This window comes from Quercus lobata, chromosome 6 (genome assembly GCF_001633185.2).
Source record: "Quercus lobata isolate SW786 chromosome 6, ValleyOak3.0 Primary Assembly, whole genome shotgun sequence".
Lineage (NCBI taxonomy): Eukaryota > Viridiplantae > Streptophyta > Magnoliopsida > Fagales > Fagaceae > Quercus > Quercus lobata.
The window spans coordinates 4,213,585-4,240,720 of NC_044909.1; the positions used below are offsets into that span (position 1 = coordinate 4,213,585).

Sequence of the window (27,136 nt, forward strand, 5' to 3'; positions counted from 1 at the left end):
TTATCAAAACAAAGCCAAATACCAAGTAAAATTCAAAGTTCAAATCCATACTTTCATTAATTCCTTTGACCTTTATTTTCCAATTTCAGACACGAGCTACACTTGAATTATAGTACATTCTTAATTTTAAAATCGGCCATTTCTGTTGAAACTAAATTACTAAAAGAAGGGACTATACAGATCATGGATCAAAAGCTCCAAATGCCGCAAATAATAAGACAGATATGGCCTTATAAAAGAAGGTAGGGGAAGAATTTACACAGAACATTAATTTCATTTTTCATGATTGTCTTCAGAAGGGTCTATCTTGATTATGAGAGGCTGGTTGAGATCCACAGGTGGTTCAGCTACAATGGGTAGCTGTGGTGATGCTAAAACGCCATCAATATCCTCATTTTCAGCCAAAGCTTTTTCTAAAGCAGCCTTGGCAACTTTAGTAACACAAACCATCAAAACCACTGCAGACAAGCCAAAAATAAATAAATAAGACTTAAGGAATTGGGAAGATTCAAATACCAACAACAATATGGGCACATGTGGGCCCACCAGCCTCACGTTCCCCACAACTCATGCATGGTGGACCTTGTTGTGTGACATGTTTCAGGCATTCACCAACACAACTGACTCCTTCACTTCTTCTTCCCCCCAACCACCCCTCCCCCTTACTAGAATTTTCATTTGTGATTTCACTTTGAATGTTTATAGATTGTTCCTGTAATGTGCACTTCATATTTCTCATGCTAGTACCTTGAAAGCTGAAACCCTCTTTTCATCATAGTTACTAGAAACATAAGTTGATGATTTTATTTGGAATTGTTACATATACTGACAAGTGTAAAGGTGGGGCTTTTTCATAGACATTGTAAATAAGAAGGTAACCCTGGCATGTGCATATGCATGAGTTTTGATGATTGCAACTTACCAGATACTGCAAGGCCCAATATGATAAATGCCTGCATCCATAGTACAAAGAATGAACATGTATCAGAATAGGCTATAAAAAAGAGAGAGAGAAAGCATGCATCATTATTTCCTAAATCTCACTTAAGACATAAAATCTGCTCTGCAAGAACCTTTCATGCCCTTTATGAACATATATACCTCTGTGAGTTGCCAGTAGGCAATCAGATGGGCTATGGTTCTAGTTTCAGTAGCCATGTGCTGGCCTGGATAAAAACTTAACATGCCTAAGTTGGGAGAAAAAGGAGGCGGGGGGAGGAGAGAGAAAAAAAAAATGTCAAGTCTCTTACCCAACGAGTCTTCGAAAACTCGCTCCATCCATGTGTTACATCAGAAAGATCCTTGAGAGTTGTTCCAACATAAACTAATGCAAGTGTTATTGGCTGCAACAGAAACCATATCCAACACATCAACAAACCATTTAAACTGGATAGCATACTTCATAACTTCAATATCAAGACATACAAACTCTCTTCCATGTATGCATGTCTCAATTGTTAAACTTAGACAAATATTTATTTTTATTTAATTTACAGGCCTTCGAAAAACTAAGATTCAATAAGAAAATCTTAGTTGTCCTAGATGACCATATACATAAAATAAAATAAACAAATTAGTTGATTGAGACACAAGAAAAATTGCATATGCATCACTTAGCTGATTGACGCATTGCATGCATTTGGGGCACCCCTCAAACAAGGCAGCTTTATAAGGGGGGGGGGGGGGGGGGGGGGGTAAGGTTACCCTTATTAAGAGTACTCTCTAGCCTACCTACGTATTTCCTTTCTCTTTTCCCTATCCCAGGCAAGGATGGAGAAATTACAAAGGGATTTCCTTTGGACTGGTATGGGGGACGAGCATAAAATTCACTTAGGTGTTTGAGAGGTTTAAGATATGTAGGCTAGTGAAGAACGGAGGGTTAGGCATTAGGTGTTTGAGAAGGTTTAATTCTGCCTTATTAGCCAAATGGTTGTGGCGTTATGGTTTGGAGAATGATGCCATTTGGAGAAGGGTCATTGGGGCGAAGTATGGGAATGAGTGGGGTGGTTGGTGCACAAAATCTGTGTCTGGGGCTTATGGTGTTTGTTTGTGGAATTTCATTTGGAGTGGCTGGTGGAATTTTTCCAAGTTCATTCAATATGAAGTGGGTGATGGAACTCATGTGAAGTTTTGGGATGATGTGTGGTGTAGGGATCATCCTCTTAAGGAGGCGTTTCTAGATTTATATAATATTAGTAAGACAAGGGATGCTTCGGTCTTTGATGTTATGTGCTTTGCAAATGGGAGAGTTTCTTGGGACATTCAGTTTCGTCGTTTAGTGAATGATCAAGAATCACAATCTCTGGATTCGTTTATGGTTTTGATCTATTCCACAAAGGTGCGGGGTGTTGGTTCTGACAATCTTTGTTGGAAGCCAGCTAGCAGTCGAGGTTTCAAGGTGAGTGGGTATTATCATTCTATCTCCCCTTCTACTGGCATTTCTTTCCCTTGGAAAATGGTGTGGCAATTGAAGGTTCCTCCTCGAGTAGCTTTTTTCTCTTGGACTGTGGCTTTAGGCAAGATTCTAACTATAGACAACCTTCGAAAGAGGCTTTTTGTTGTCCTTGAGTGGTGTTTTATGTGCAAAAGGTGTGGGGAATCTGTAGATCATCTCCTCCTTCACTGTCCTATAGCGTATGAGATGTGGAGTATGATCTTTTGCTTGTTTGGGATTTGTTGGGTGATGCCTTAAAGGGTAGTGGACTAGTTGGATTGTTGGACATGCAATTTCAGGCGTCATCATAATATAGTTATTTGGAGGTTTGTGCCGCACTATTTGATGTGGTGTATCTAGCGGGAACGAAATTCTAGAAGCTTTGAGGGTCGTGAACGGTCCATTATTGAGTTTAAGTCTTTCTTCTTTTTTACTCTTCTCGAATGGTGTCTTGTTTTACCATCTTTTTCTTGTATGTCCCTTCCTGTGTTGCTAGATCATTGTAAGTTGGTTTCTTGATGTTTTTGCCTTTATGTACATTTCCTATGTACTGGGTTGTGTGTTTTTAATAAAATTTTTATGTTACTTATCAAAAAAAAAAAAACTCTTTTTGAATTGTCCTCATGCCAAATATCATCCCCATCCATTTGATTCAGATATTATGTGCCCAAATAATTTTATACTACATTGTTATTTGATAAGTAAAATAACATTTCATTTAAGAGAAAAAAGAGGCATAGCCTGAGACCTGAGTGCCCAGGAAGTACACAATGAGATACCCTAAAAGAAAGAAAAGAGAGCTACAAGGCTAACATCTAAAATAGTGTTGCATGATCACTACAGTACCATAGTAGAGATGCACGCCCAGCACACCAGGATTAAAAGTAGTGTTGCATGATTCAGTTGCATGACCTGGAGGACAATCAATGGAGAAGACTGCATTGCCTCGATGACAAAGCTTTCTCCACACACGCACACACAAACACAAACAAAAAAAGGAATAGAATAAAAGGCGGCAATGCCCCCCTCTGCCCAACCAAATTTCTGTTTTACTTCACAAAGTTGGCATGTTGGCCCCTAAAAAGATTTATCCCCCCATCGCCAAAATATATCCATAGACTCCCTTGTGATATATATTAAACTAAAAGATGACTCTTTTTAGGGGTAAGTTAACACATGCACCCAATGGGGTCTTGAAACTGCAACCTAATGCTCCATCTCATTATTATGGGAGAGGGAGGTGCCAGTTGAGCTATATTAAACTGCAACCTCTACTTTATATTCAAAATTTCTGATGACCATAAAGCATGTTTAACACATAAAGATCATTCGGCTAATCACTGAAAAATGAGAAGTAAAAGTTCAAGTGCAAAAAAGATACCATCATTCCCAACCAGGAAGCCAGCATGTATTCCCCTAGTGGAACGGGAGTCACAGACAGGAGGTAATTCAACATGTTAAATGGCAGTAAGGGAACAAGCCGAAGCAGCAAAACAATCTGCAGAGTAAGAAAAGAAGATTTTGAACACAACAGTAGTGCATTTACAATAAATTACAAAACAAGGCAGCAACTCTAGAGATGAGTTATTTTAAGCCAAAGTTACTTACAATAACAACAAGGCATTAGGCATCCTTTTATAAAACTTTTCAAAATGTATGAATTGACAGTAAATCTTATATTCCACCCCCCCCCCCCCTTTTTTGGACGTAAGGGTGTGGTTTCATATCTTAACCTACGTTCAATCACTATTTCCTAAAGTTGCATAATGTGTCTGATAAGTTTAATTTCATGATAATTTGTACAGTTTTAATCATCCCCCTTATTCTTGTAAATAGGTATTAAAGTACTTCTCCTCCACTTACTAGGCATTTTGTTAATTGCACTTAAGATTTTATTGAAAATGTTTGTCAACCAACATCACCCAAGCACTTCCAAACCTCAATGGGGATTTCATCTGGTCCCATAGCTTTTTCCCATCCTTTAGCTTGGTCTTCCTAATTCATCAAACAAATCTACGATTTCTATCCTCCATTGGGTTACCCATATTGCTCCAATCTTTCATGTCTTTTATATCGTTTCTATTAAAATAACTGTTCCATCTCTCTTTAATATGCTCTACTTTTACTAAGACTCTTTGCTCTTCATCTTCAATGCACCAAACACCATTCAAGTCTCTTGGTTTCATTTCCCTCGTCTTAGCCCAACTTGCTATATAATTTATCATGAGACTTACATTTACTGGACAACCTTTTTTGCCTCCCTCTTTCGCCACATTATAATTTTTATAAGCAACATTGTCTCTAGGTAGGCTTCTATAACTATCTCCTTTAATCTAATTGCTGCCTGAACCTCCATATTCCATCACCAAGTCTCCTTAGTTGATCGCCTACATCCTTCTGACTCTCCAAGTATGTCTTTAGCCATTTTTTTTAATACAACTAGCCATTTCATTCCACATCTAATCAACATCTTCGCCTAAATTCCACTTGCCTTCTTTTGTCATTTTATCTTTAAATACATTTTTGATTCTCTCCCTTGAAACCCCACCACCTAACCATTGAATTTATTAGTCTAATACCTCTTCTTTTCCATCTTCCAATACAAATATCTAGTACCACCACCCTATGTTGCGTGGCTACGCTCTCTCCAAGTATCACCATACAACCTTTACAACACCTACCATCCACTTTTCCAACATGACCATTCATGTCTCCTCCAATAAAAATCTTTTCCTAATTTGGTAACCCTTGAATCAATTTATCCATGTACTCTCAAAACTTTTGCTCAATGGATCCTTCCAGTCCTATTTGAAGAGCATATGCACTAATTATGTTAATTTTTTCTTCTCCTAGGACAAGTATTATTAACATACTTTTATCCCTCATCCTCCTAAGTCCTAACCTCAACAACTTCTTTTTTAGACATTTATCAATGATTATACTTATCTCATTTTTATTTTTTATGTTTTCCTGTATATAAGAAACAAAAATCAGTTCTAAGAGAAAAATGAATTTTACAAACCTTGAATCCAGAACCATGAATTGCAATCGCAATTGACCGAAACTGTGGATAATCCTTCAACTTGGAAATAACAAATGATCTTCCAATCTGTGCAGGAATCAAGATAAACATATTTACCCCATATGCATAAGTATAAAACAAATAACTCCAAAATAAATTGTACAGCTGAAAAACGGAATAAAACACCACAAGAAAAAAAGAATCTGAACATTAGAGGAAAAATACAAAAAATTAGTTTGGTAAGATCCTTTCATGACCTTGATTGTTAAGTTACAAATGCACCCAATGGGTCTTGTACCCATGACCTCACTCTCCATCTAGAACTTATAAGGGGAGGAGGTGCCAGTTGAGTTAGAACTCATTGGGCATCTTATCATTTGAATTTGTAGTATTGACAAACAGTATATGAAATTTTAATAAATGAAGTGCCTCTCTCTCTATCAGCATGTACAATCGACCATCCAGTGGAACTAAAATACTAGCAAATATGCGCCACCTAAACAGTCAAAGACTTACTGTTCTTCCAAGAAGAAATGCAGCCCCTGCACCAATACTGGCACCAATCGAGTCAGCCACAAAGCCCACGGGCAGCCCAAAAAGATAACCACCACCGAGCTGAAACATGGAGAGAAGATCAGATAAGGCAGCACTCTTTTTTTTTTGGGTGGGGGAGGGGAAGAGGGGTAGCTTAACTAATGCTTTTCACAATTAGAAAATTCAGAAATGAACAGAAAATGAGACAGGACTGCAAAGGGAAATGCTTATGAGAAACAGAAGTCGATACCATCATTTGCTATTTTTGAGCATATTCAATTTTTTAAAAAGAAATCGTAATGCTTCCAAAAAAAATAAAAAGAAAAGAAAAGATACTAGTATCATTGAAGTTGGGTAAGGGTTTGCTAAAGCATTGCAAATGGGGATATTGCTTACAGTTAGTACTGATGCTGGAACTGCCAAGACTGTCAGGGGAATGTATGCAACAGCCCTGCCAATTATCCAAAAGAGTAGAGTTAAAAGGTTAACAAAAATCAACATTCAGCATTAAGTTATTCATTATTCAGAGAACCAGTTTAATGCTTAAGTAAGCAATCCACCATGCCTAAATATTTCCTGATTGACTAAAAGGCTGAGAAATCATGAAGATTTCGCATAAAAAATGTGCATATTACTATTCCAAAATATCGAGTGTTTCATAGAGATCTCGATGATAGGGTTCTTTTACTTCATGCCCTTTAAATTAATAGCATAAATAACAGAGAAATCAAAGCTCTTTAATTTAGTTTAGAGGAATCACGAAGCAAACTTGAAAGTCAAAGAAACAAATGAGAAACCACTTATTAATATCCAGTCCACATAAGACTTTAATTCCTAAACCTATTGAAATATGAACTCATCTGTGCTCAGACTTGTCAAGGAAACGAAATCATAAACTTAAACTTAACCATTAATCTTAATAACAAAAAGGGCCAGTCTCTCAAAAAATTTCAATTAAGCAAAATAACTTTTTCGTTCTATAGCACCATTTCCAATCGAAAGGGTTAGATTCAAGTCAGTCTTCTGAACATCCCTAACCAAATTAATCAATGACAAATAAATTAAATGAAGTTCGAAATCAGCATATATGTTCCAAATATAATATAGTTTTCCATAATCCCAACATAACATAATCAGCAGGTTGGTTCAAGTTGGGTTCGATTAAGCAATCTAGTTCGAAATTGTTTTTCCATTAGTATTATAAGTGGCCAACTTCAGTTTGGATATCCATGTGATATAACAAGTAGATAATTTACGAACTCATTAATATCATTCACACATATATAGGATCTACTTTTTTTTAAAGGAGGGGAGGGGAAGCAAAATTGGTTAATCACAACTTTCAGAATATGTATTATCGACCATTTTTAAGCTGGCCAGATCAGACTGTCAAACAGTCCATGAAACATGAAAATAGGATTAAAATTCTGCAAGCATAGTTGCATAAAACTATTAGGAAAAAATTTACAAAGAATATACTTCAGGCCAATAATTAATTGAACTCTTCAAACAGCCCTTCTAACATGTGCCATCTATAACAGGGATTCCCACTTAAGCGATGAGTACAATAAAAATGTGATTTGCAATTATATCAGAGTTAAGAACCTTATTCCCAAAGACAGGAGCCAAAAATCAAGATTACCATTTGATGCAAAGTAGAATAGTGAATCACTAAGCATTAGAAGTTTGCAATTGACTTACAGCACAAGTGGACCCCAAGGTCCAAGATCCTGCTCAACCCATAATAAGAAGTTCTTCAGAATCTGCAGAAAGCAGATGATGCGTAAACCTTTTACTTACTCAAAAAATATTGTAAAGCTTTTATAATAAAAAAAAAAAAGGTTTTCCAGAATGTTCAGGATATAATGTTTATCAAGGACGAGATCCACAATAAAACACTCTTGTTGCAACCAACAAAATAGAAGAACAGATGCTATAGAGTAGAAGAACACACCCTAACATAAACACACTACATTGTCAAATATGATTTAAATGCAAGACTGTAGACTGAGACTGCAGGCTCTGATATAGTTACATAGTACCAAAGCACTATCCTTTTCAGGAATCCAAATTATATCAAACTTAGAAACTGAAGCTAGCATAAGAATATGAACTAGGTTTTGCGACCAAGCTGATATCTTTATCTGTAGACAGCCTGAATACCAAAGTGCCATACAATTTTTCATGATAGGAAATGAACTCTTTTGCAATTAAAAAATCAAACTGGGTACAGAATTACATGCCTACTTCAAAGTGAAATTATATCCCCATAAAATTGGGGGGTTTTTTAATCTTCCTTCTGTTCTAAATTTTAATTTGCAGTGACTCAAAAAATGACCATTCAGGGACAGAAACATCAGCTCAGATTTCAATCCAATCCCAGCAAATTGCTTACAAACTCAAAAAAAACTCCCTTAATTGATCTGAAACCCCAACCTATCCTAACCCAAAATCCAAAAGATTCACAAACGCCCCACACAACAAAACTAAACAAAAATACCCACTAACCAATTTCACCAAATCTGATACAAACACAAGAAACTCATCTCAGGAAACCCACAAAAGATCCTCAAAATGCAAAAATGACAGAGACCCAGATGAAAAAATTGAACCTTTTCAATGGGGAAAGTGAAACAAGCGGTGACCACCGCAGCGAAGAGGAGTAAGATAAGTGTGATCCTGAGCGCTGAACCCCATGTGAACGCCATGAAAAGCCTGCGACGCCAAGGCCTACACTCCTCGTCGTCAACGCTGTAGTCGGAGATTGCTTGCTTCAGCGACAAGCGAGCCCTCAATCCACCAAGGTTTGCCAGATTTTTCACCTTTTATTTGGTTTTGTTTGAGATTTTTTTTGTAACACTCGGAAAAAATCCAAAAAAATTGCACAGTAGATTTGGATAATTTGGCTTTAATGTTATCAATTTTCCAAGTAACAACAACAATAATGCGATGCGAGGCCTCAAACAAAAATGTTCGTTCTGTCTCTCAGTCTTTGCGTCTCTGACTCACAGATATATATATATATATATATACACACACCCTCAGTCTTTGCGTCTCTGACTCACAGATATATATATATATATATATATACACACCCGTTTGCATTGCGTGTGATCGTTTGTTGGGTTAAACTTAAGCACTATACTTAAACGTGGAAACAGGAAAAGTTTGCAATGGGCCCATAGAGAGAGAGCACTGCTATTTTCTCTTTGGGTTTTTTTTTTTTTTTTTTTGCTAATTTATTTTTAGATCAAATTTAATAAAATTTGCACTTTGATTAAAGGTGAAGATATAAGAAAATTATTTAGTAGGAAAAAAAAAAAAGAATGACGAAGATAAAAGAGGAAAATTGCGAGCTTGAATTAGTTTTTTTTTTTTTTTTTAAAGTTTATTTGTTTAGCTACAATTTTTAAAATTTTAATTTTTTTTTTCTATGTATGACTATGATTATACTTTTTTTCCATAAAAAAAAGAAGAAAGAAATGGTTATACTTTTAAAAACTTAAATTAGTAAATACTAAATTAGGTGGTATCTAACCTCTTTTTTCCTATGTGTAATGAAAATTGATTCAAAATTTGATTGTGAGCATTAGTATTGGTACTTGGTAGAGGCAAATTGCTAAAATTTTAAATTTATCAACCAAATATAACAAAATGCTCCTGTATCAATGGAGGGAAAGCCAATTTTTTTTGTTATTAAGCTACAATGCATAGTTATCTTTACGTGTGTACAATAGCCAAATTTTTTATTGTGTTGGTGGTGTTGGCTGTTGTTTATTGTAGTAAATATATTATTTTATTGTGTTGAATGCTAAAATAAAACCACTAATGTAAGGTGTATGGTTTTAAAAACTAGATTGGGGGCAAAATCATATTTGCCTTCGGTTCCTGATTTTTACCGATTTTAGACATTTTTACCAAACTGGACTGGTACCCGGTTGAATCGATTGGATCAGTCGATCCAATTCAATTTTTTAAACCATGGTTGGGTGTTTTGTAAAGTGAAGTGGTAAAATCATGGTTTTAAAAACCAAACTAGACGGACTGGTCAGACTGGTTCTACCAAGAATCAGTACAAAATGCCCAAACCGATCAAAACCGGGAACCGGAGGCAAATCTGGTTTTGCCTCAATCCGATTTTTTAAATCATGGATAAAATAGATAAAATAACTTTTTATGGTACCAAATTGCTAAATTTTTGGCACCATCTAATACTCTTTGGTATTTAACCTCTTTTTTACTTTTTTATTTAGATATTAATATCATGTGTGTACATACGCGCATGTGTGTTATATTTACATATATGATGCATATGTATGTATAATAAATAAAAGATCAATATTGTTTTTGGATTAGAACAATATGTGAATATATATTTTGTTTATTATTTTACCTAAAAGCATGGCCAAATATATTCTAAACATAATAAATACTTAATTAGTTGGTGTTTCTGATGTGTATATCGTGAATATCTTATGTGTAATTTTTCGATAATAAAAGAGTTGTCACATAAGTTAAAATAAGTCATGTCATTGCTCTATTAGACATAGGCCAAAAAAAAAAAAAAAATCTAACAGAAGTTAATAGAGAGACTAATAGTGCTTTTTTTTAAAAAAAAAAAACTGTAGGAACTAATAACGTTCACTTGAAACTTTAAATATCAAAAATGCATAATAGGCAAACTTTAGAGACTAACATTGTATTTTTGCCAAAATTATCAAATTTATTCTTTTTTGACTAGATTTTCTATTCTTATTAGTTTTTTTGTTGAGAAGATTCTATTCTTGTTAGTTGGTTACCGAATGTTTTTAGGTTTTGGTTTGTGAAATTATTTTGTTCCATGATATTTTTAATATCATTTGGAGTAGGTTTTGTATCTTGTCTTGCTTTGAATTGTAAGACGTCATTTGAGAGTTTCTCGCATATATTACAAGGCTAACATCTAAAATAGGGGTAATAGGGGTTCCTCTTCTTTTTCTTTTCTCTTTTCCTTTTTATACATGTCATGTGACTCATGTTGTTAATAATTATGCATGTGATTTGAAGCATTTGGTTTATGTTCATTACTGTAGTAGAACTTAATAGAAGATGTTTGTTGGAGAAGCTCATTGAATCCCGTTTCCATTGAGAAAGCTAATTTTTGGCTACCTAAAAAAGAGATTTAAATTTTGAAAATAGAAAATATTTCATTGTGTATAAAATTACACCAAAAAATACACATTAAAAAATAATGTGTTTTTTGAGTGGATTTTAACCATACCATTCATATTTTATTGATGTATCTTTAAAAAAGGAATATATAAGTTTGTATCGTAGATAGACATAAAGTGTGATAGTTGGAATTGATATTGGATTTTTTTTTTTTTTTTTTATAGAAAAAGTATTAGAGTAATTTTTGTTAATATATAAATTGATTGATAAATCAGGTTACAGATTAGACTATGGGTCTGATTATGGGGGGGGGTTATGAGTTTTTTTTTTTTTTTTTTTTTTTTTTTTTTGAGAGAGAGAGAGAGAGTTTCAACCTATAGCGTTCACTCCTGATAATAGCTATTTATTATTAAACCGAGACATCAATTAGTTTTTAACGTAGGCAGAAATTGAACTCTAAATCTCTTATTCAACCCACCTCTAATTATGGGGGTGGGTTATGAGTTAAGTTGGGATTATAAGGAGTTCAATCTTAGTCCAGCTCAAATCTAATATTATTGATATGTTTCAACCTTAGAAGTGACTATTGACTAATTCCCTTCTTGTTGTGTCCCATTTTCCTTTATTTTCCTAGCTAGCTGGGTAACCAAACTCAGTTGTATGTCATTGGACGATTTGGGCATCAAAGTTTCCACTAGTTGATCAACATGATGTTTTGCGAAATTATTTATAGAACTCACTTTTGAATTTTCAAATCTTATTATCTGATAACTAGAGCCAAACAAGAATTCTAATAAATACTTGTAATTATATATTTGAATGATATTTCACATTTGCGAAGATGGTGGTGTGAATCAGTTACCAATGCAAGTTTTGAAGAATTGTTCGCGAGAACACCCTAAACTTGTGGAAGTTTTATTATGTAATCCAGACAATTCATGGCCCAAAAAGACATAAAACCAGTATATGCAATCCTACTGTTTGAGACCCAATAGTAATATCTTGGCCCAATGAGATTGCTAATTAAAACCACAGACAGGTCTCACCAAATAAAGGAAAAGACTGCAGGCAGGTTTGAGGTCATATAGGAACCCTATTTTATTTAATTTTTCAAGATTGTTTTTTTTTTTTTAGGAGTTGGATGATTAGATAAGAATATGATAGATTGTTAGGTTAGTTCTTTCTACCAAAAAAAGGTTTGTCCTTGAATAAATATGACACAGATCAGGGTTCATTTGAGTTACTTGACCATCTATATATATATATATATATATATATATATAGTTTGATGTTGATTAATAAAGTAAACTAGAAAAATTATTATTGAGTTAGTTTTCACTTTAAAGGTTTAGAGTCTTAGCTCTCTCTAAGTATTCCATTTATCAATTAAAAGGTCTTACCAATTGAGTTTGTATCAAAAAAAGGTATGATTTTCTATTGATTTATTGGAGTAAAAAAAAAAAAATATATATATATATATATATATATATATATATATGCAAGAAGATGGGAAGTAGATGGAGTTTTTCATCATGCCCACCATTATTATTATTTTTAATTTCCAAAGTACAAAATTACCCTAATATTTTTATCCTTCTATTTTTAATAATAAGAGCATAATAGTAATTTACTCCTTATTCTTTCAATTTTTATTTATCTCTACCAAATAGCAAATACATGTCTAAAAACACAAATAGTTTCTATCCGTACAGTACTCTCATTCCAACCAAAATAGAGCATAATTGATTTTATTTCTTATTATCTTAAACATTGATTGTCCAATAAATCTTAAAAAAATAAAATAAAGGAAAATATTTCGAGCGGTTCAAATAATGAAGTACTAAAATCCTATTCTTATCTATAAATAAAATAAAATAAAATAAAAAGACAAAAATGCTTATTCTTCTTGTTTTTTTTATTTTGTTTTTTTATGATTTGTAATTTTTACATAGACTATTAACATAGCAAATGTGGTTTTTTTTTTTTTTTGCTAAAACTTGTGTTTAATCATGTGGGTTTTGATAAATAATAATAATAATAATCTTCTCCATTTTGAAATGGATAAACATATATCCCATAATTTGTATTAATTACTATAAATTTCTATTAAAAATTTCAGTTTTATGATGATTGAGATCTTTATCATCAAATCAAAATATCAATTGATTTTTTTTTTTTTTTTTTGGTAAATGAAGATTGAACCCAAATCTCTTATTCTTATAAGAGACTAATATAAATTTTAATGGATACACATACGGCCCATAATTTGTATTAGTTATTATAAATCTAAATGTGTATAGAAGACAACTTAATTTAATATTTCAAATGAAGTGACATTCTTAAATATATTAATGTGAAGTCTCTCCATTTTACATGGCACCTTTTGACACAACAAGAAAATTTAAGTATATGTTTGACTTGACCTTTTAAAAAAAAAATGTTTACATTACAAATTTTTTTTTTTTTTTAAGGTATAATTATATTTTCATCCAAATTATTATTGAATAAAATAAGCCAATGCTATCCCTATCAATCAAAATTCAAAACTCTAGCTTAACCTACTGATTATACTGACTATTCCTTTCATTTCATACTTGGCCGAGAAGATTCTTTAGAGCCAGCGGAAGAGTAAAAAGTTCCATTTAAACGACAAGAAGTTGACCTCAATGTCCTTTATTAAAACCAGAAAACGACACTCCTTTTGCAATCGTTTCCAACGGTACAACGTAGGAAACAACCTTTTCTTTTCTGGCTGCTGCCTATGGTGGAAAAAGGCAAGATTTTTTGTTGTCGTTTTTTTCAAGGGATATCTACATTTTCTTCTCTTTTTCTTTGCCGTTGATTACGTTCAAAACTCTTTTTAAAATTTTTTTTTTTTAAATCTCCTTCAGAAAATTAATTATTACAAAAATAGAAAAAAAAAAAAAAAAAAAAAAAAAAAAAAAAAAAAAACAAAACAATAATACATTTAATTTGTGGACATAAAGAACAAGTAACACATATAATTTACAAAAATTAAATGTTTAATATTAATCAAACCATACTTTGTCAATAGTTTTGTAACTCATTTGACATTTTTTTAGTATCAAAAAATAAAAATAAATAAACCATACCTCTTACAACACTACATAAAAAGGTTTAGACAAAATAGAATCTTCTGCTAAGTTTAAAACTGAAAAACCCAAATCTAATGAACAATGTGGGAAGTGAAACCCTATGGATCATTAACACAATCCTATATTAAAAAAGAATAAGATTTTCTTTAACAATTAATTGTAAAACTTTCTTCTCAAAAAAAAAAATTTTTGTAAAACTTAAGAGTTTGGTTAAGTGCTTTTCAGACCTCATAAGATTTATGAGTTTATGGTTCATGTCTTTATTTTTTGAAAAAAAAAAAAAAACATCATTTTTATAGAGCAATAATTATACCTTAATTTATGTCCTTAGAACACTAGTTAACAAAAACCTAAGCTAAAGATCTTATGAACTGCTTATAATAGAAAATTAATTACTCCTAGTTAAAATCCTTTGCAACCAAGCTTTAACAAGGAAAAATAAGAGTTTGCATTTATTTAGGATCTCTAGTCAAGATTTTGCTTTGCGTAGATTGTGAAAAAAATGACGAGGATGCATATAAATCCATGATATATATATATATATATATATATATAAAATATGAATGAATAGAATTGGTTTGGATTCCCTAACAATCTTTTTTTTTCAATGGTGTGTGTGAGTTTTGGCCCCAGGCCTCCAAGGCAAGAATCTTTCTTATTGTTCATAAAAGTAGCAGTAATTAGCATGAACATGCAATTTACAGTCATTGACTCATGCAGCTCTAAGATCTTGCATAGTACATAGTTCATACATAAAATAATTTGTAAATTTACTTAGCAATTGCTAAATATAAAGCTTTTATTGGTTGTATATGCCTCAAAAAAAAATTGAGAGAGAGAGAAGCATGTATGTGCCTAAAAACAATACTCGGTAATTAAGTTAAGATGCAGTTCAAGCAGAAAGCAGGTATCAGAACGGCAAAGTATACACCAGAAATATGCAACAACTATGATGCCCTATATTGATATCAACCAGTACTTATTTCTATTTCTGACATTCTGGACATCTCAAACTCTACAAGCGTGATAACCATATTTTATCTATATTTATATTGAAAAAAAAAAGTTTATAAACAAATAAAGAATGCCATCTGATCTAATGAACATTATGAACCAATAGATATAACTCTCATTACCTCATACTTTTTCCTCCTCAGTAGCAACTCAAATTTCTATCAGCACTCTAACAATGGCCTTCAATCCTTTTTTTTTTTTTTGGCTTGAAGTCAGGAAGGATCTGCAATCCATATTATCTCTATAGTGTCATTACGCCGCTATCTGAGTGCTCCACCTGCTAAGAAGATTGCACAAATTCATCCTCTGCATGTGTCAAACCTCTCTAACGCGCTATGTTGCACAGAGGGCATTGAGCAACACATGAACTAACATGAGGTCTACAAAATACTGGTGCCCAATTTGCCCATCTCTCCACTTCATCTTTGCTGGAGCCCGGCCATAATGCACTCCATCATTGCATCGGTTATCAAAATGCCAAGGAAATGTCATATCAAAGTCATCAATCACGCCGGAAACTACCCCAGCTTGCTTCAATTTCTCCACCAATACCCCATTAAACGCCTCCATCTTATTGGGGTTAAATGCAAGTGACCGTGCATATCCACCAGTTGCTATTGTGGTCCTGTAAAAAACCTTTGGCACTGCCAGCCCTCTCCGCTTCACTGACTCCAAAACTTCTGCCCAAAACGAAGCTGCATAATCTGCCCCAGCAGAGAAAGCCCTTATGTTTTTCCACTTAACACCATCATGTAATCCAGAGTTCATGATCATAGTGTCTGGAACAGTGTCTTCTGAGAAGTACTGTTTTAATAAATTCCTAAACCCTTCATCTTGCAACGAATTCAAACCTTCATAATTCTTTGTCTCATTCCAATGCCCGTTGAAAATGCTAGTAATTCTAACTGTCTGAGACGGGTCTTTTGGATTTGAGAAGTTCATATCAAACCGCCTAGGAACTGAGGGGATCTCAGGTAAATCTAGAACAAAATTGAGCATGTTTCGTATCGTGTCAACATGATTTGAGTCACCCCAGAAGAAAATCCAGCGATTCTTCAAGCAATTCCAAGCAGAATCAGCTACAAACAATCTAAAAGTACAGTGTGTCGAGTAGACCCAACCATTACTCTCTAACAATCCTAATGAACCACTACACCATGGACTCTGGCATGGAAAGTCAGGTTTTAGGCATCGGTACCGCCCATCATTACCAATTTCGCAATCATCATTCTTACCATGCCGAGTCCACCTCCCATACCAAATATCCCTGCTAAAATCAGATTCTTTACAAGTTTGTAGTTCAGGTAAATGACTTGAACCTTTGTAAAACCTGATTGGAATCCTACGAAGCTCACGGTCAACTGCAAACCGCCAAGGTGAAAACTTCAGACCCTCAAAGTGCCTATAAAGCAAGATCACAGTGAGATGGTAATCCCCAACAAAATCCGGATGAACCTGAAGTGAAACAGAATAAGACCCGTTGCCAAAATCTTTGACTAAAGGCCTAGATTTATAAGAATCCCCTGAAAGATCTGTCTCAAAGTAATCCCCACCTAAACACCTAGGATTTCCATACTCATCCAGTGCTTGAAAACCAAACTCATGGATTTCACCAGCTGACAAACTAATCAAGTTCCCACCTCTATTATCCAAACCAGGAATTGAAATATTCAGTGTCTTAGAATCCTTACAGGGTTCACCTCCTGGAGCTAACCACCTGGCCAGAAGATTGGAGGTCAAGTTGGGTTCCAATTCAGCTGAAACCCAACTCAAATTTGACAAAGCTATGTGGTGCATTTGATTCCTGGCTGGTTTTTTAGGAAGCCCAGTTGAATTCTTAACAATAAGTGGTTCAAGAATGTTGGAATTGAAGTGGGTCGGATTAGATACAATGTTGGATGCGTTAAGATGCAATTTTTGATGGGTTTGTGTGAGATTCACAGGACGAGTGCTGACCTTCATGGTTCTGTAATCTTGCCTGAGCCTCCAAGCTTCAAGAAAGCTCTTAATGGTGCACCCATCTACGCTCCAAACGACAACCATCCCAACAAAAACAAAAGCTGTCAGCAACCCAATGCGCCAGTGAAGCAAGGGACCTGACCTTGACATCCATGGATTCCAAGGTGGTGAACTCACTGCCTTCTCTGGCATCTCTAATCCACACCACCACCACTACCACAAAAGCACCAACCTAGAAAAAACACACCCAGAAAATGCAAAAAGAAAAAAAGAAAACCAGGTTAACAAGTTAATTTCTTTCTCAACAAAAACCAACAAACAATAATAAAAAATTTTAAAAAAAAAAAAAAAAAGACACTTATTTTCTCAAGAAAATTGAACACATGGCACATGCACATGCCCAGAAACAAAAACAAATAATAACAACAACAAAAAAATGGAATCTTTTTGTTTTTGTTGGATTAAAGCATAAGTTTTGATATTAAAAGAAAGATGAAAATAACAGAAAAGTAAAAACTTGACTTTAACTTACAGGTTATGTTACAAGGTAGGAATTTTTGTTTCTTTAAGCTTCTCTAACAGATAAAATCCCTCCGAGAAGGGAAGGCCCGAAAACGAAGCACAATGCAGCTCTCAAATATTGGACTTTTCTCTTTCTTTTCTGTTCCTATGGTCTCAACTTTCAACAGAAAGAAAGAGAGACTCAGAGAGACAGAGAGAGAGAGAGAAATGGTTCATTATTTTTTACTCTCTTTGCCTTTTATAATAATTACAAAAGTATTTTTGTTTTTTTTTTTAAACATGATAATTAGTTATAATTACAAAAGTTCGTTAGCAATAAATTGGCTTTCTCAAAAATAGTGTAGCCAAAGACAGAAATTGAAAATAAAAAAAGTGATGTTTGTATTTTTGGATATAAAAAAGATTAATTATTAGATGGTTATTAAAAATGGAGGGAGTGAGGTAAAGTAATTTTAAAAAAAATTATGTGTCCAATATTTTCATAACACTTTTATAATAAATCCAAGTAAAAGATTGTTATTAATTATTAAAATTTGTTGTAAAAGTGTTGTTAAAACGTTATGGACTAGCACTTGCCAATTTTTTTTATTTATAAAATAAAAAGAGAAATGTCATGTTCACAATATTTTTAAAATAAATTTTATATAACAGATTATTATTTGCTATCACTAGTGGGTAAGAAAGTGATTTTACTGCTGGATTCAAATAAAAATCCTATAACAATCTACCAACTAATATTTGTTGTGAAAATTTTATAAACTTAGTACTTCTCAAATAATAAAAAAAATATTTGCATTTTTAGACATAACGAAGATTAAATATTTTATTATAAAATATATTTGTATTTCATGATTATGAAAAATGGGGAGAGTGAGGTGAAGTATTTTATTTTATTAATAGAAAAACAAAAAAGAGATTTTTTGTATTTTTAGACATAGTAAAGATTAATTAATAGATGGTTACGGAAAATGGAGGGAATGAGGTGAAGTGTTTTATTTTATTTTTGGGGGGGTTAGGAAAGAAAGAATGAAAGAAAGAAAGAGACTTGCGTGAGAGGAAGACAATTTTTATAGTGTTTGGACCAAAATGCCCTTGATATGTTGAAATAATGGCAGGAATGTACGGATGAATAATGGAGGACAGAGAAAGATAAGCCGCGTTGTGACTTTGTGATAAGATTGGAAAGGCTCATTCGTCGGTGATTGCGGTGATGGCATTTATGTCTTTTTATGGGCACATTAAATTAATTGTTGGGGAATGTGCATGGTGGGTTTGGCAAGTACCAAACGTAGCTCAGCTTTAAAAGCAAAAGGCATCTTTGTAATACGCAACCACGTGCACTGTTTTCATCATCTGTGCGGTGTCCATCACAAACAGTGCTTAAAAATTAGCTATTCCAATAGGTGGCTTTGCCATTGTGGGTCCAAACCAAAAAAAGAGACAAAAAATCCAAAACTAAAAAATAAGATCTAAAAAATTTTAATATGTAAAAGACTAAAATATATTTTGGGTCTTAAAGGTTAAAAGTTAGAATTGTTTTTAGTCGGTTTGGGAATTTGTTTGTTTGTTTTTGTTTTTAAATCTTATTTGTTTAGTTTAGTATAATAGTATTTCATAACTTATTTACATGGTATTTATAATTTTTGATAGCTTAAGAGTAAGATATCATTTTTGGTAATTTTTAGGTTAAATGTGTTATGAAAAATTATGTATTGTTTTATTTCAAAGCAGCTAAAAGCTACTTTATTTGCAAGAAAGCCAAGACAATAAGTAAAAAATGTAGCTTTTTTTTAACAATTCTCAAGCTCACACTTTATTTTGTTCCCTTATGCGTTAAAATTTTAATTTTAATAGTTCATGTTTGATTTTGTTATTATATTGGTTTTTTACGTTTCAAAATTATCACTTTGTCTTCATGTCTTATATATATATATAAGACTAAAGTATATCCTTAACTTTTAAAGGTGAGATTACTTTCATTTTTTCTAATATATTTTAAAATTTTCATTTTGATTGTTCACGTTTTATTCTATTTTTATATTGGTATTTTATGTTTTAATATTATCATTTTGCGCCTTCCAGTTTGATTCAATTTTTCATTTCGTCATTTACATTTCAACCCTTCATTCCAGCACTTCATGAAAAAAAAAAATGAAAAGTAAAATAGAAAACTAAATCTAACATGAAGGGGCAATATGAAAATTTTGAAACATAAATGGCCAATATGAAAAAGAACCAAACATAAAAGGCAAAAATGAAAATTTTGAAACATAAAATGTTAAAAATATAAAGGGAACGTTATGACATTATGGAATGTTTAGAGAGTAATTAACTGAGATTATATTGTTTTTAGACCTATATTAATGATTGTTTATAAAATGTTTGAAATCCACAATATTTTAATAACACCAAAATAATATAATAGTATGCAAAAATAACAAAGTATAAAATTTGGTTACAAATTGATACGGAACTATATTTTTCAACCTATTACGTAATGATTTATAAACTATTTCTTTAAACTATTAATTCATTAAGAGAATAGTTAACAAATACTCTAGGGTATTTGTTTAAGAAATATTTTTTAAAACTTTTTATTAAAAATAAAATAGAAACTAATTTTTTTTTTTTTCCGAATGTAATATTAAATTTTTTTTTAATAATATATTAACTCTAAAAAAAGTCCCTATAGGTATCTATTGACAAGACCTATTCATTAATTAGGTGCTTGGTATTTCTCAAAAAAAAAAAAAAAATTAGGTGCTTGGTGATTCGTGCTATGATGTTTCTTGTTGTCCAAACTTGACATTAGGGCCACAATTTTAATTTTCTTGTTCACAAGGGATATTTTAGTTGCAGGGGACGCATTGAAAACTATACGTCGCTATGAATTATGAAACATCCTATTCCAACAAAGCATGGTGATCTACGCCATCGCCATTTAAAAATTGGCATTGGTGTGCAACCGTAGACCAGACCTTAATACTAAATCGATATCTTCCACGCACAATATTTAAGGTAAATAAAATATTTTATAAATTGTTTTTAAAAAGTTTGTATTAATCCATTCAAAATTAAATAATGAGATATTTAAGAAAATAAGAGAACATTTTACCTGAAGTTATAGGAGTAAAACCTATAGTGTAAGATCAATTTTTTATTTTGTTTAAAAATAAAATTTGATAGATGATTGAAATAATTTAAAATAACTAATAAATTTATTTTTATTTTTTCAAACTGTTAGTGAAATAATTTCATTTAAAATATTAATTTATTCTTTTAGAAAGTTTGATCAAAATTTCACAAATACTATAATTAGTTCGATAATTTGAATGTAATTAATAGTTATATGCAAGTCAAGCTTAGTAACTTAAACTTATAACCAAGTTGAGGTATTAAAGTAGTTGAATATATGGTTGAACCTCTAGGTGGGAGAGGTGGCTGTTGGTTTGTCCCCTATAAAAATAGGGTCTTGCAGCTCTAGTGTTTATACGGGGAGTCCATCTCAACTTGCCCATTGTCCTTGGGTTAAAGAGCACCCCCATCCACCAAGGGTGGGTAGCTCTCGATAGTTATAAGTAGTGAGGAGTACTCTTTTGTTTATCAAGATAAAAATTCTAAATGTTTGAAACAGAGGTCCGTGGGATATAAAGAAAAGAAAATAAAAGAAAAACATCTATTTCAATTTCACATAATTACATTGTGTAAGATACAACTTTTCTTATATAGCAGTATAAAATAGTATGAAGAGTTCTAGGAAAGCTTAAAGGTAATACACCTAATTTTGATCCAAATACTCCATATTATTCCTATATAAAAAAAATAATAATAAAAACTCCATATTATTCCTATATATATATTATTTTATATCATTTATTTCTAGGACACTTTTTTTTTTTTTAAAGATAGATCTTATATTAGATGAATGGTCACTCAAAAATCGTAGTAAGATCAACTCTACTGAACTATTGTTACAATAAAATTTTGACAACTTTATAAATTTAAAAAAAAAAAAAAAAAAAAAATTGTTGGCGACGCAACTAGTGTTACATATTTAACATGATTTTTGCTAAAAAAATAAGGCTTGTAGTTTCAAGTTTCAACTCCATTGCAAAAATGTTATAAATAATTGAGGACTTTTGATATCAACTCAATTATGAAAATTTTATTTTTGAGAAAATGGAACAAATTTTACAAAGAGGAGTCGTTCTTACCATTACAATGGATTTATATATATATATATATATATATATACAATATATAAATGTCTTTGTTTTTTTGAGTAAATTTCTTTAATTTTTAGAAGCGATGTATAAATGTCTTTTTTTTTTTTTTTGAGAAAAGCGATATATAAATGTCTTTATATAAGAAGTTGGATATAAATGGACTATACACCTTTGATAAGATCTTGGTATTGATATCTCATATAGTTTATAGATATAATATTATTTTCGTATGGTCAAGAATCATTTTTTTATGAAAGTAATATTTTATCTATAGTGTCCTGGATCATTTTCTACTACTTTTTTTTTTTTTTTTGATTGATTGATCATTTTATACTACCCTCAAGCATATACTTGATGCCAAAATTAAAAGGACATTGAACTCATATGTGTCATGGTGTACTTTATAAAACTCCATCCGACGATATATTCGTATACAATTGGGTTGGTTTCAAGTTATAGAGTAATATTAGATAACTCAAAAAAATTTTTAGATAAACTACGTATTTGGTCTCTATCCTTTACACCATATTTTAATTTAGTCCTTAACCTTTCAATTGTGTTAATTTGGTTCCTAACTTTTCAATGTCGTGTCAATTTAATCCCTACTGTTATCTCTTAGATGGAAAAGTCTGACGTGTCAAACAGCTTAATTAAATAAATAAAAATTTGCCACATCAATTGCTACCTGAACTAACCTATCAACATAATTTTAAATTTAAAAAAAAAAAAAAAAAAAAAACAACAACAACAACAACAACAAGAGTAACTTTTGGGATCAAAATCCCTAACTCACGTCTATCAAAAAACAAAAAAAAATAAAAATAAAAATAAATAAAAAAATCCCTAAGTCAATTCTTCACGTTTCTTAGTTCTTCACATTTTGGTCCTCTACAAAGAAAAGTGAGATGCTACAAGGAGATGATTAATTTTTTTGGTAATCTAAGTTTGGTCTTTGTTGCGATTAGTCTATGGCAGAAATTATGGAGCTTTATTAGCTTTAACATTTACCTGGGCCAAGATCAATACTCTTCTAAAGTGCCTTCTAATTAGCCATAAATTATAAAATCCCAAAAATAATCATTTATCATCTCCTTGGTTGGGCTTTTAAAAAAAAAAAAAAAGATTATCTCCACGGTTGGAAGACATAAATTGCCCAAAAAAAAAAAAATTTGTTGTCAACCATTTATTAACAAAAAATTTATATTTTTGTTTTCCTTTTCATTCATCCTTAAGGTTCCCTTTTAATTGTGCAGATTTTTGGGTAGAAGGAGATAGAGTGCCCCAATTTCATTCACCATATCTAGTTCTCCAATTTGACACTTCTGTGAAAACTCTTTTAGTCCTTACTTATTGAGTTTTGTGTGTGTGCGTGGGGGGTTCTATAACTTCTGTCAAACAATATAAGCAAAGATTTGATTTGAGTTTTTTTTTTTTTTTTTTTTTTTTTTTTTTTTTAAGTGACAAGTGGCAAATGATGTGGCAATTTTTTAAAAAACTATTATTTAGGCCGTTTGACACATCAGACTTTTCCATTCAAGAGATAATGGCAGGGACTAAATTGACACGACACTGAAAGGTTAGAGACCAAATTGACACAATTGAAAGGTTAGGGACTAAATTGAAATATGATGTAAAATATATAGTTTACCCCCCCCCTCCCTTTTTTAGTGAATGTGAATTTTGACAGATCCCAAAGTTGGATTGTATTTTCTTCATATATCTTATATGCTTACAAAATTGCAAGATGGTCAAAGATAAATGATAGGGGTATTTTTGACAAAGTAATTGAAACTTATAAGTAGAATATTAGGAGAGTTGACGACCCCTATAAGGCTGTTGGCTTCGCAAAAGATGACGGAGGTTCTAGAACGACTATAATAGAGGTAACGCACTCTTAATAAACCGACAGTGCTTTCAAAGGACGATGCCACCACAGAAGCCGACGGACACATCTCCCCCACAAACCGACAGGAGAACCTTAAGCGATGGGTGACCATAAGGCCAATGGAGTGGAAAAGCCAACGGGTCCTACGTTGCCTTACTTGATTCTCACGAATACTCATACATGGAAACATCGTGTGCATCACACACAAAGACCCTAATACTCACCCATATCTCCCCATATGAGAAAACACCCTAAAATTTCGGAAACCCTAATACTAGATCCTCCCTACAAGGAAAAATCCCTACTCTTAAGGGATCTTGGTTCACTACTCACCATTGTATAAGCACCAGACCTCCTATTTTTCCAAGTATGTAGAACATCCCAATTCTCTCACTATAGAGTTCTTAGAGATTTCTTATTCACTGACTGGACATTCAGATGATTTTTGGCTGGTACCACACCGGTGCCTTTTGTTTGGTCCTTGTGTTTCTATTTCACAAGTAGCCATCAATGCAATTTGGAGCTAACAACTCACTGACGATTTCCATGCATCATCAATTAATAACTATGTTATCTATTAAATGTTTTAAAAAAAATTAATTAAAAAAAAGTGGGTAAGGGGTGATCAAATATTTAAATTTTAAGTTTTTGTATTTTAAAATTATGCATAAGATATGAGTTACTGGATCAAATAGAAAATGAAATCCACTTGACACGAAATTCGTCATGCATTTTAAGAACATAGAGAACATGAATCCAACAGTGAGATTTTTAGAATTTTAGTTCAATAAAAAATTATTAGGTGATATAACATTGCTTAAAGTTAAATTACATCATGTATACTTTAATCCTAATCCCCCCCCCCCCCCTCTCTCTCACACATACACACACATATTTATATATAAAAGATGATGTAAGGACACAATTCTCTGGCGGCCCAATAAGGACGTTGGGCTCGCGTACGAAAGATCCCTCACAATATGATTTGCAGAGAGTGGGCTTGAAAAGCTAGCCGCTGGTCACGGGGCGATGTCCGATCCTGGCTTTAGAGGAATTCAGGTAGAAAAAGGAGTTGGGCCTGAACATTTAAGCCCTAAGACGTCGCACCCTATGGGATGGGACTCCTCGGAGTTGATCCGAGGACCATTGAGGCCTTACCCCGGTTATCCAACGACGGACTTTCTTCAGTGAAGTCCGGTGTTGTTGAGATGTTCTCCCCCATGTGATCTTTCTCTCTCCGGTGGGATGGGATCCCCCTCAGATTTATTTACTTTCTTCTTTTATACTCGTCCGTGGTCATTGTCCTTCGTCCACGTGTAGAGTCAATCTTTACAAGACTGATATTTGTCCCATCAGTCTAATCCCAGAATTGTTGGGTATGGTTGATAAGGCTGCAGAGTACGGCTCTGTCATGTGTTGGGTCTTATCCGGAAGGGTAGTAAGGATAACTTCCCCAAGATATTTTGGATCTCCTTACAAATTCGTCCCTATACCAGTTTTATCCCTTCATTTCGGTGGGATTCAGGATCTGCCGAGGACCAAACTGTCCTCGGCTGCCTTCCAAAAATTGTTTTGTGCTCTGCACTGTAGAGTTTGGGCCACAGCTCTCCTCGGATTGGGCCTTCGGATTTTCCAGGAGCAATTGGGCTTGGTCCTTAAATTATTGGGCCCCACAATAGCCCCTCAAAACCCTTCTATCCGACTTCCGGGTTGGAAGGGAGGGTTTTGGCAAACCCGGGCCCTCAATATGGCTTGTTTAGTTCAACCCCGCATTTATGTGAGCGGTTTTCCACCTGCCCAGGAGATTAGCCGGTTTTCTAGGGATTTCATTTAATCTGCCCGTGATCTACTCCTGCCGCTTGGCTGTCCCAGACCGCCCTTAATGAATCTCCTTTATGAGGCTCATTTATGTCCGGCGGCTCATCTAATAAGGTGGGGAAACGGAACGGACGCCTCTTTTTTCTTCAGATTCCTTTGGGAAACTTGAATGCATTTAATACCCTTCGTTCTGCCCTTCCTATAAGAAGGCAAGCAGGAGGCCATCACTTTCGTGCAGACTCCTCTCTTTCCTTCTGAAATCTGAAACCCGTAGCCTTCTCCAGCGCCTGCTTAGCCCGTTTGTTATACACCATATCAGTACATGCCCACCATAACGAGCGATGAAAGTACCATGCCCCTCCTCAAAACACCATGTTCCGATAAAGCTTGAAATGGCTCGATCGGGGCAAGGATGGCGCAGACTTAAGATCTGTCCCGCCTCTCTTTTAGCCAAAATCCGAAGCAGGGGCTCGTCATGTCGAATTCTCGGCGTGGCTGAGTCGAGAACACCCAATACCAGCACCACTCGGCTCCTCACGAGCGTACCTAACATGGCACCAGTGTGTTAGGAGTCAGGGCTGAGGCAGGGGCGAAGTGCTTCTGCTTCTCCCCTTCTTTGCTCATTGGTGCCTTCCTCCGCCTTCCTCTTATAGTCTTCCCAGCACCAGTTCCGCCCTGGTGCTGTCCTTCTCCCTCTTTTGCTCCTCTCTTTGTCTTTTCATTTCTCCCACTCTTCTTCTCCTCCTTCTCTTACTCATGTCCTCCATCTTCTTCATTGATTTCTTCCTTACTATTTCCTTCTTTTTCGTTCTTCTTTTTTTTTGAAGTGAGTTCTTCTCTTAGTATGAGCAGCTATGAGGCAGAGATCGGAGGGACCTTGAAGACAAGTTTAAAAAGGCGCTTGACCGTTTGCTTATCTGTACTGTGGATGTTAGTACTGCTTCGGCAGCCCCTCTTTTGTATAGGCTGGTTGAAGCCTCTTTTTGTACATTGTAATAATTTTTCATATTAATAAAACTTGTTTCTATTTCACTTTGCATGTTTTGTCTCTTTGTTTTTTATAAATTTGTAAGCGCCGCTCGGCACAATCATATAGCATCTAAATCAATGACGACTAAGATCAAAATACTTAATAATAAAAAGATGTTGCCATAACTTTAATGGAAGTGCCTGGCATGATAAGGCAGACCAATAAAAAGTAATACTTACCCCCCTGGCTTGGGTCCGAGGATCATGCAAGGCCTTAGTTCTGTCCAAAACTTTAATAATAATAATGTTTTGTACTTGGTTTCCCCATAGGCTTGAGTCCGAGGACCATACAAGGCCTTGGTTCTGTCCAAAACTTTAATAGTAATAATTTTTTGTACTTGGTTTCCCCATAGGCTTGAGTCCGAGGACCATACAAGGCCTTGGTTCTGTCCAAAACTTTAATAATAATAATTTTTTGTACTTGCT

General features: G+C 33.6%; 2 protein-coding genes across 2 annotated transcripts; both read right to left on the reverse strand.

The window, feature by feature from the left end:
• Positions 1–26: 26 nt before the first annotated feature.
• LOC115994799 (TVP38/TMEM64 family membrane protein slr0305) lies at positions 27–9,020 on the reverse strand. The gene is made up of 9 exons (XM_031119069.1): positions 8,603–9,020; positions 7,692–7,753; positions 6,387–6,441; positions 5,973–6,071; positions 5,457–5,543; positions 3,816–3,932; positions 1,251–1,343; positions 923–953; positions 27–458 (listed from the first exon to the last, which is right to left on the reverse strand). The coding sequence occupies exons 1-9, from the start codon at positions 8,696–8,698 to the stop codon at positions 274–276; spliced, it is 825 nt and encodes a 274-aa protein (XP_030974929.1). The 5' UTR covers positions 8,699–9,020; the 3' UTR covers positions 27–273.
• Positions 9,021–15,196: 6,176 nt separating this feature from the next.
• Positions 15,197–17,954, reverse strand: LOC115995273. Its single transcript, XM_031119777.1, has 2 exons — positions 17,763–17,954; positions 15,197–17,462 (listed from the first exon to the last, which is right to left on the reverse strand). Exon 2 carries the CDS (start codon positions 17,420–17,422, stop codon positions 15,605–15,607), a length of 1,818 nt encoding a protein of 605 aa, XP_030975637.1. The 5' UTR covers positions 17,423–17,462; positions 17,763–17,954; the 3' UTR covers positions 15,197–15,604.
• Positions 17,955–27,136: the final 9,182 nt, after the last annotated feature.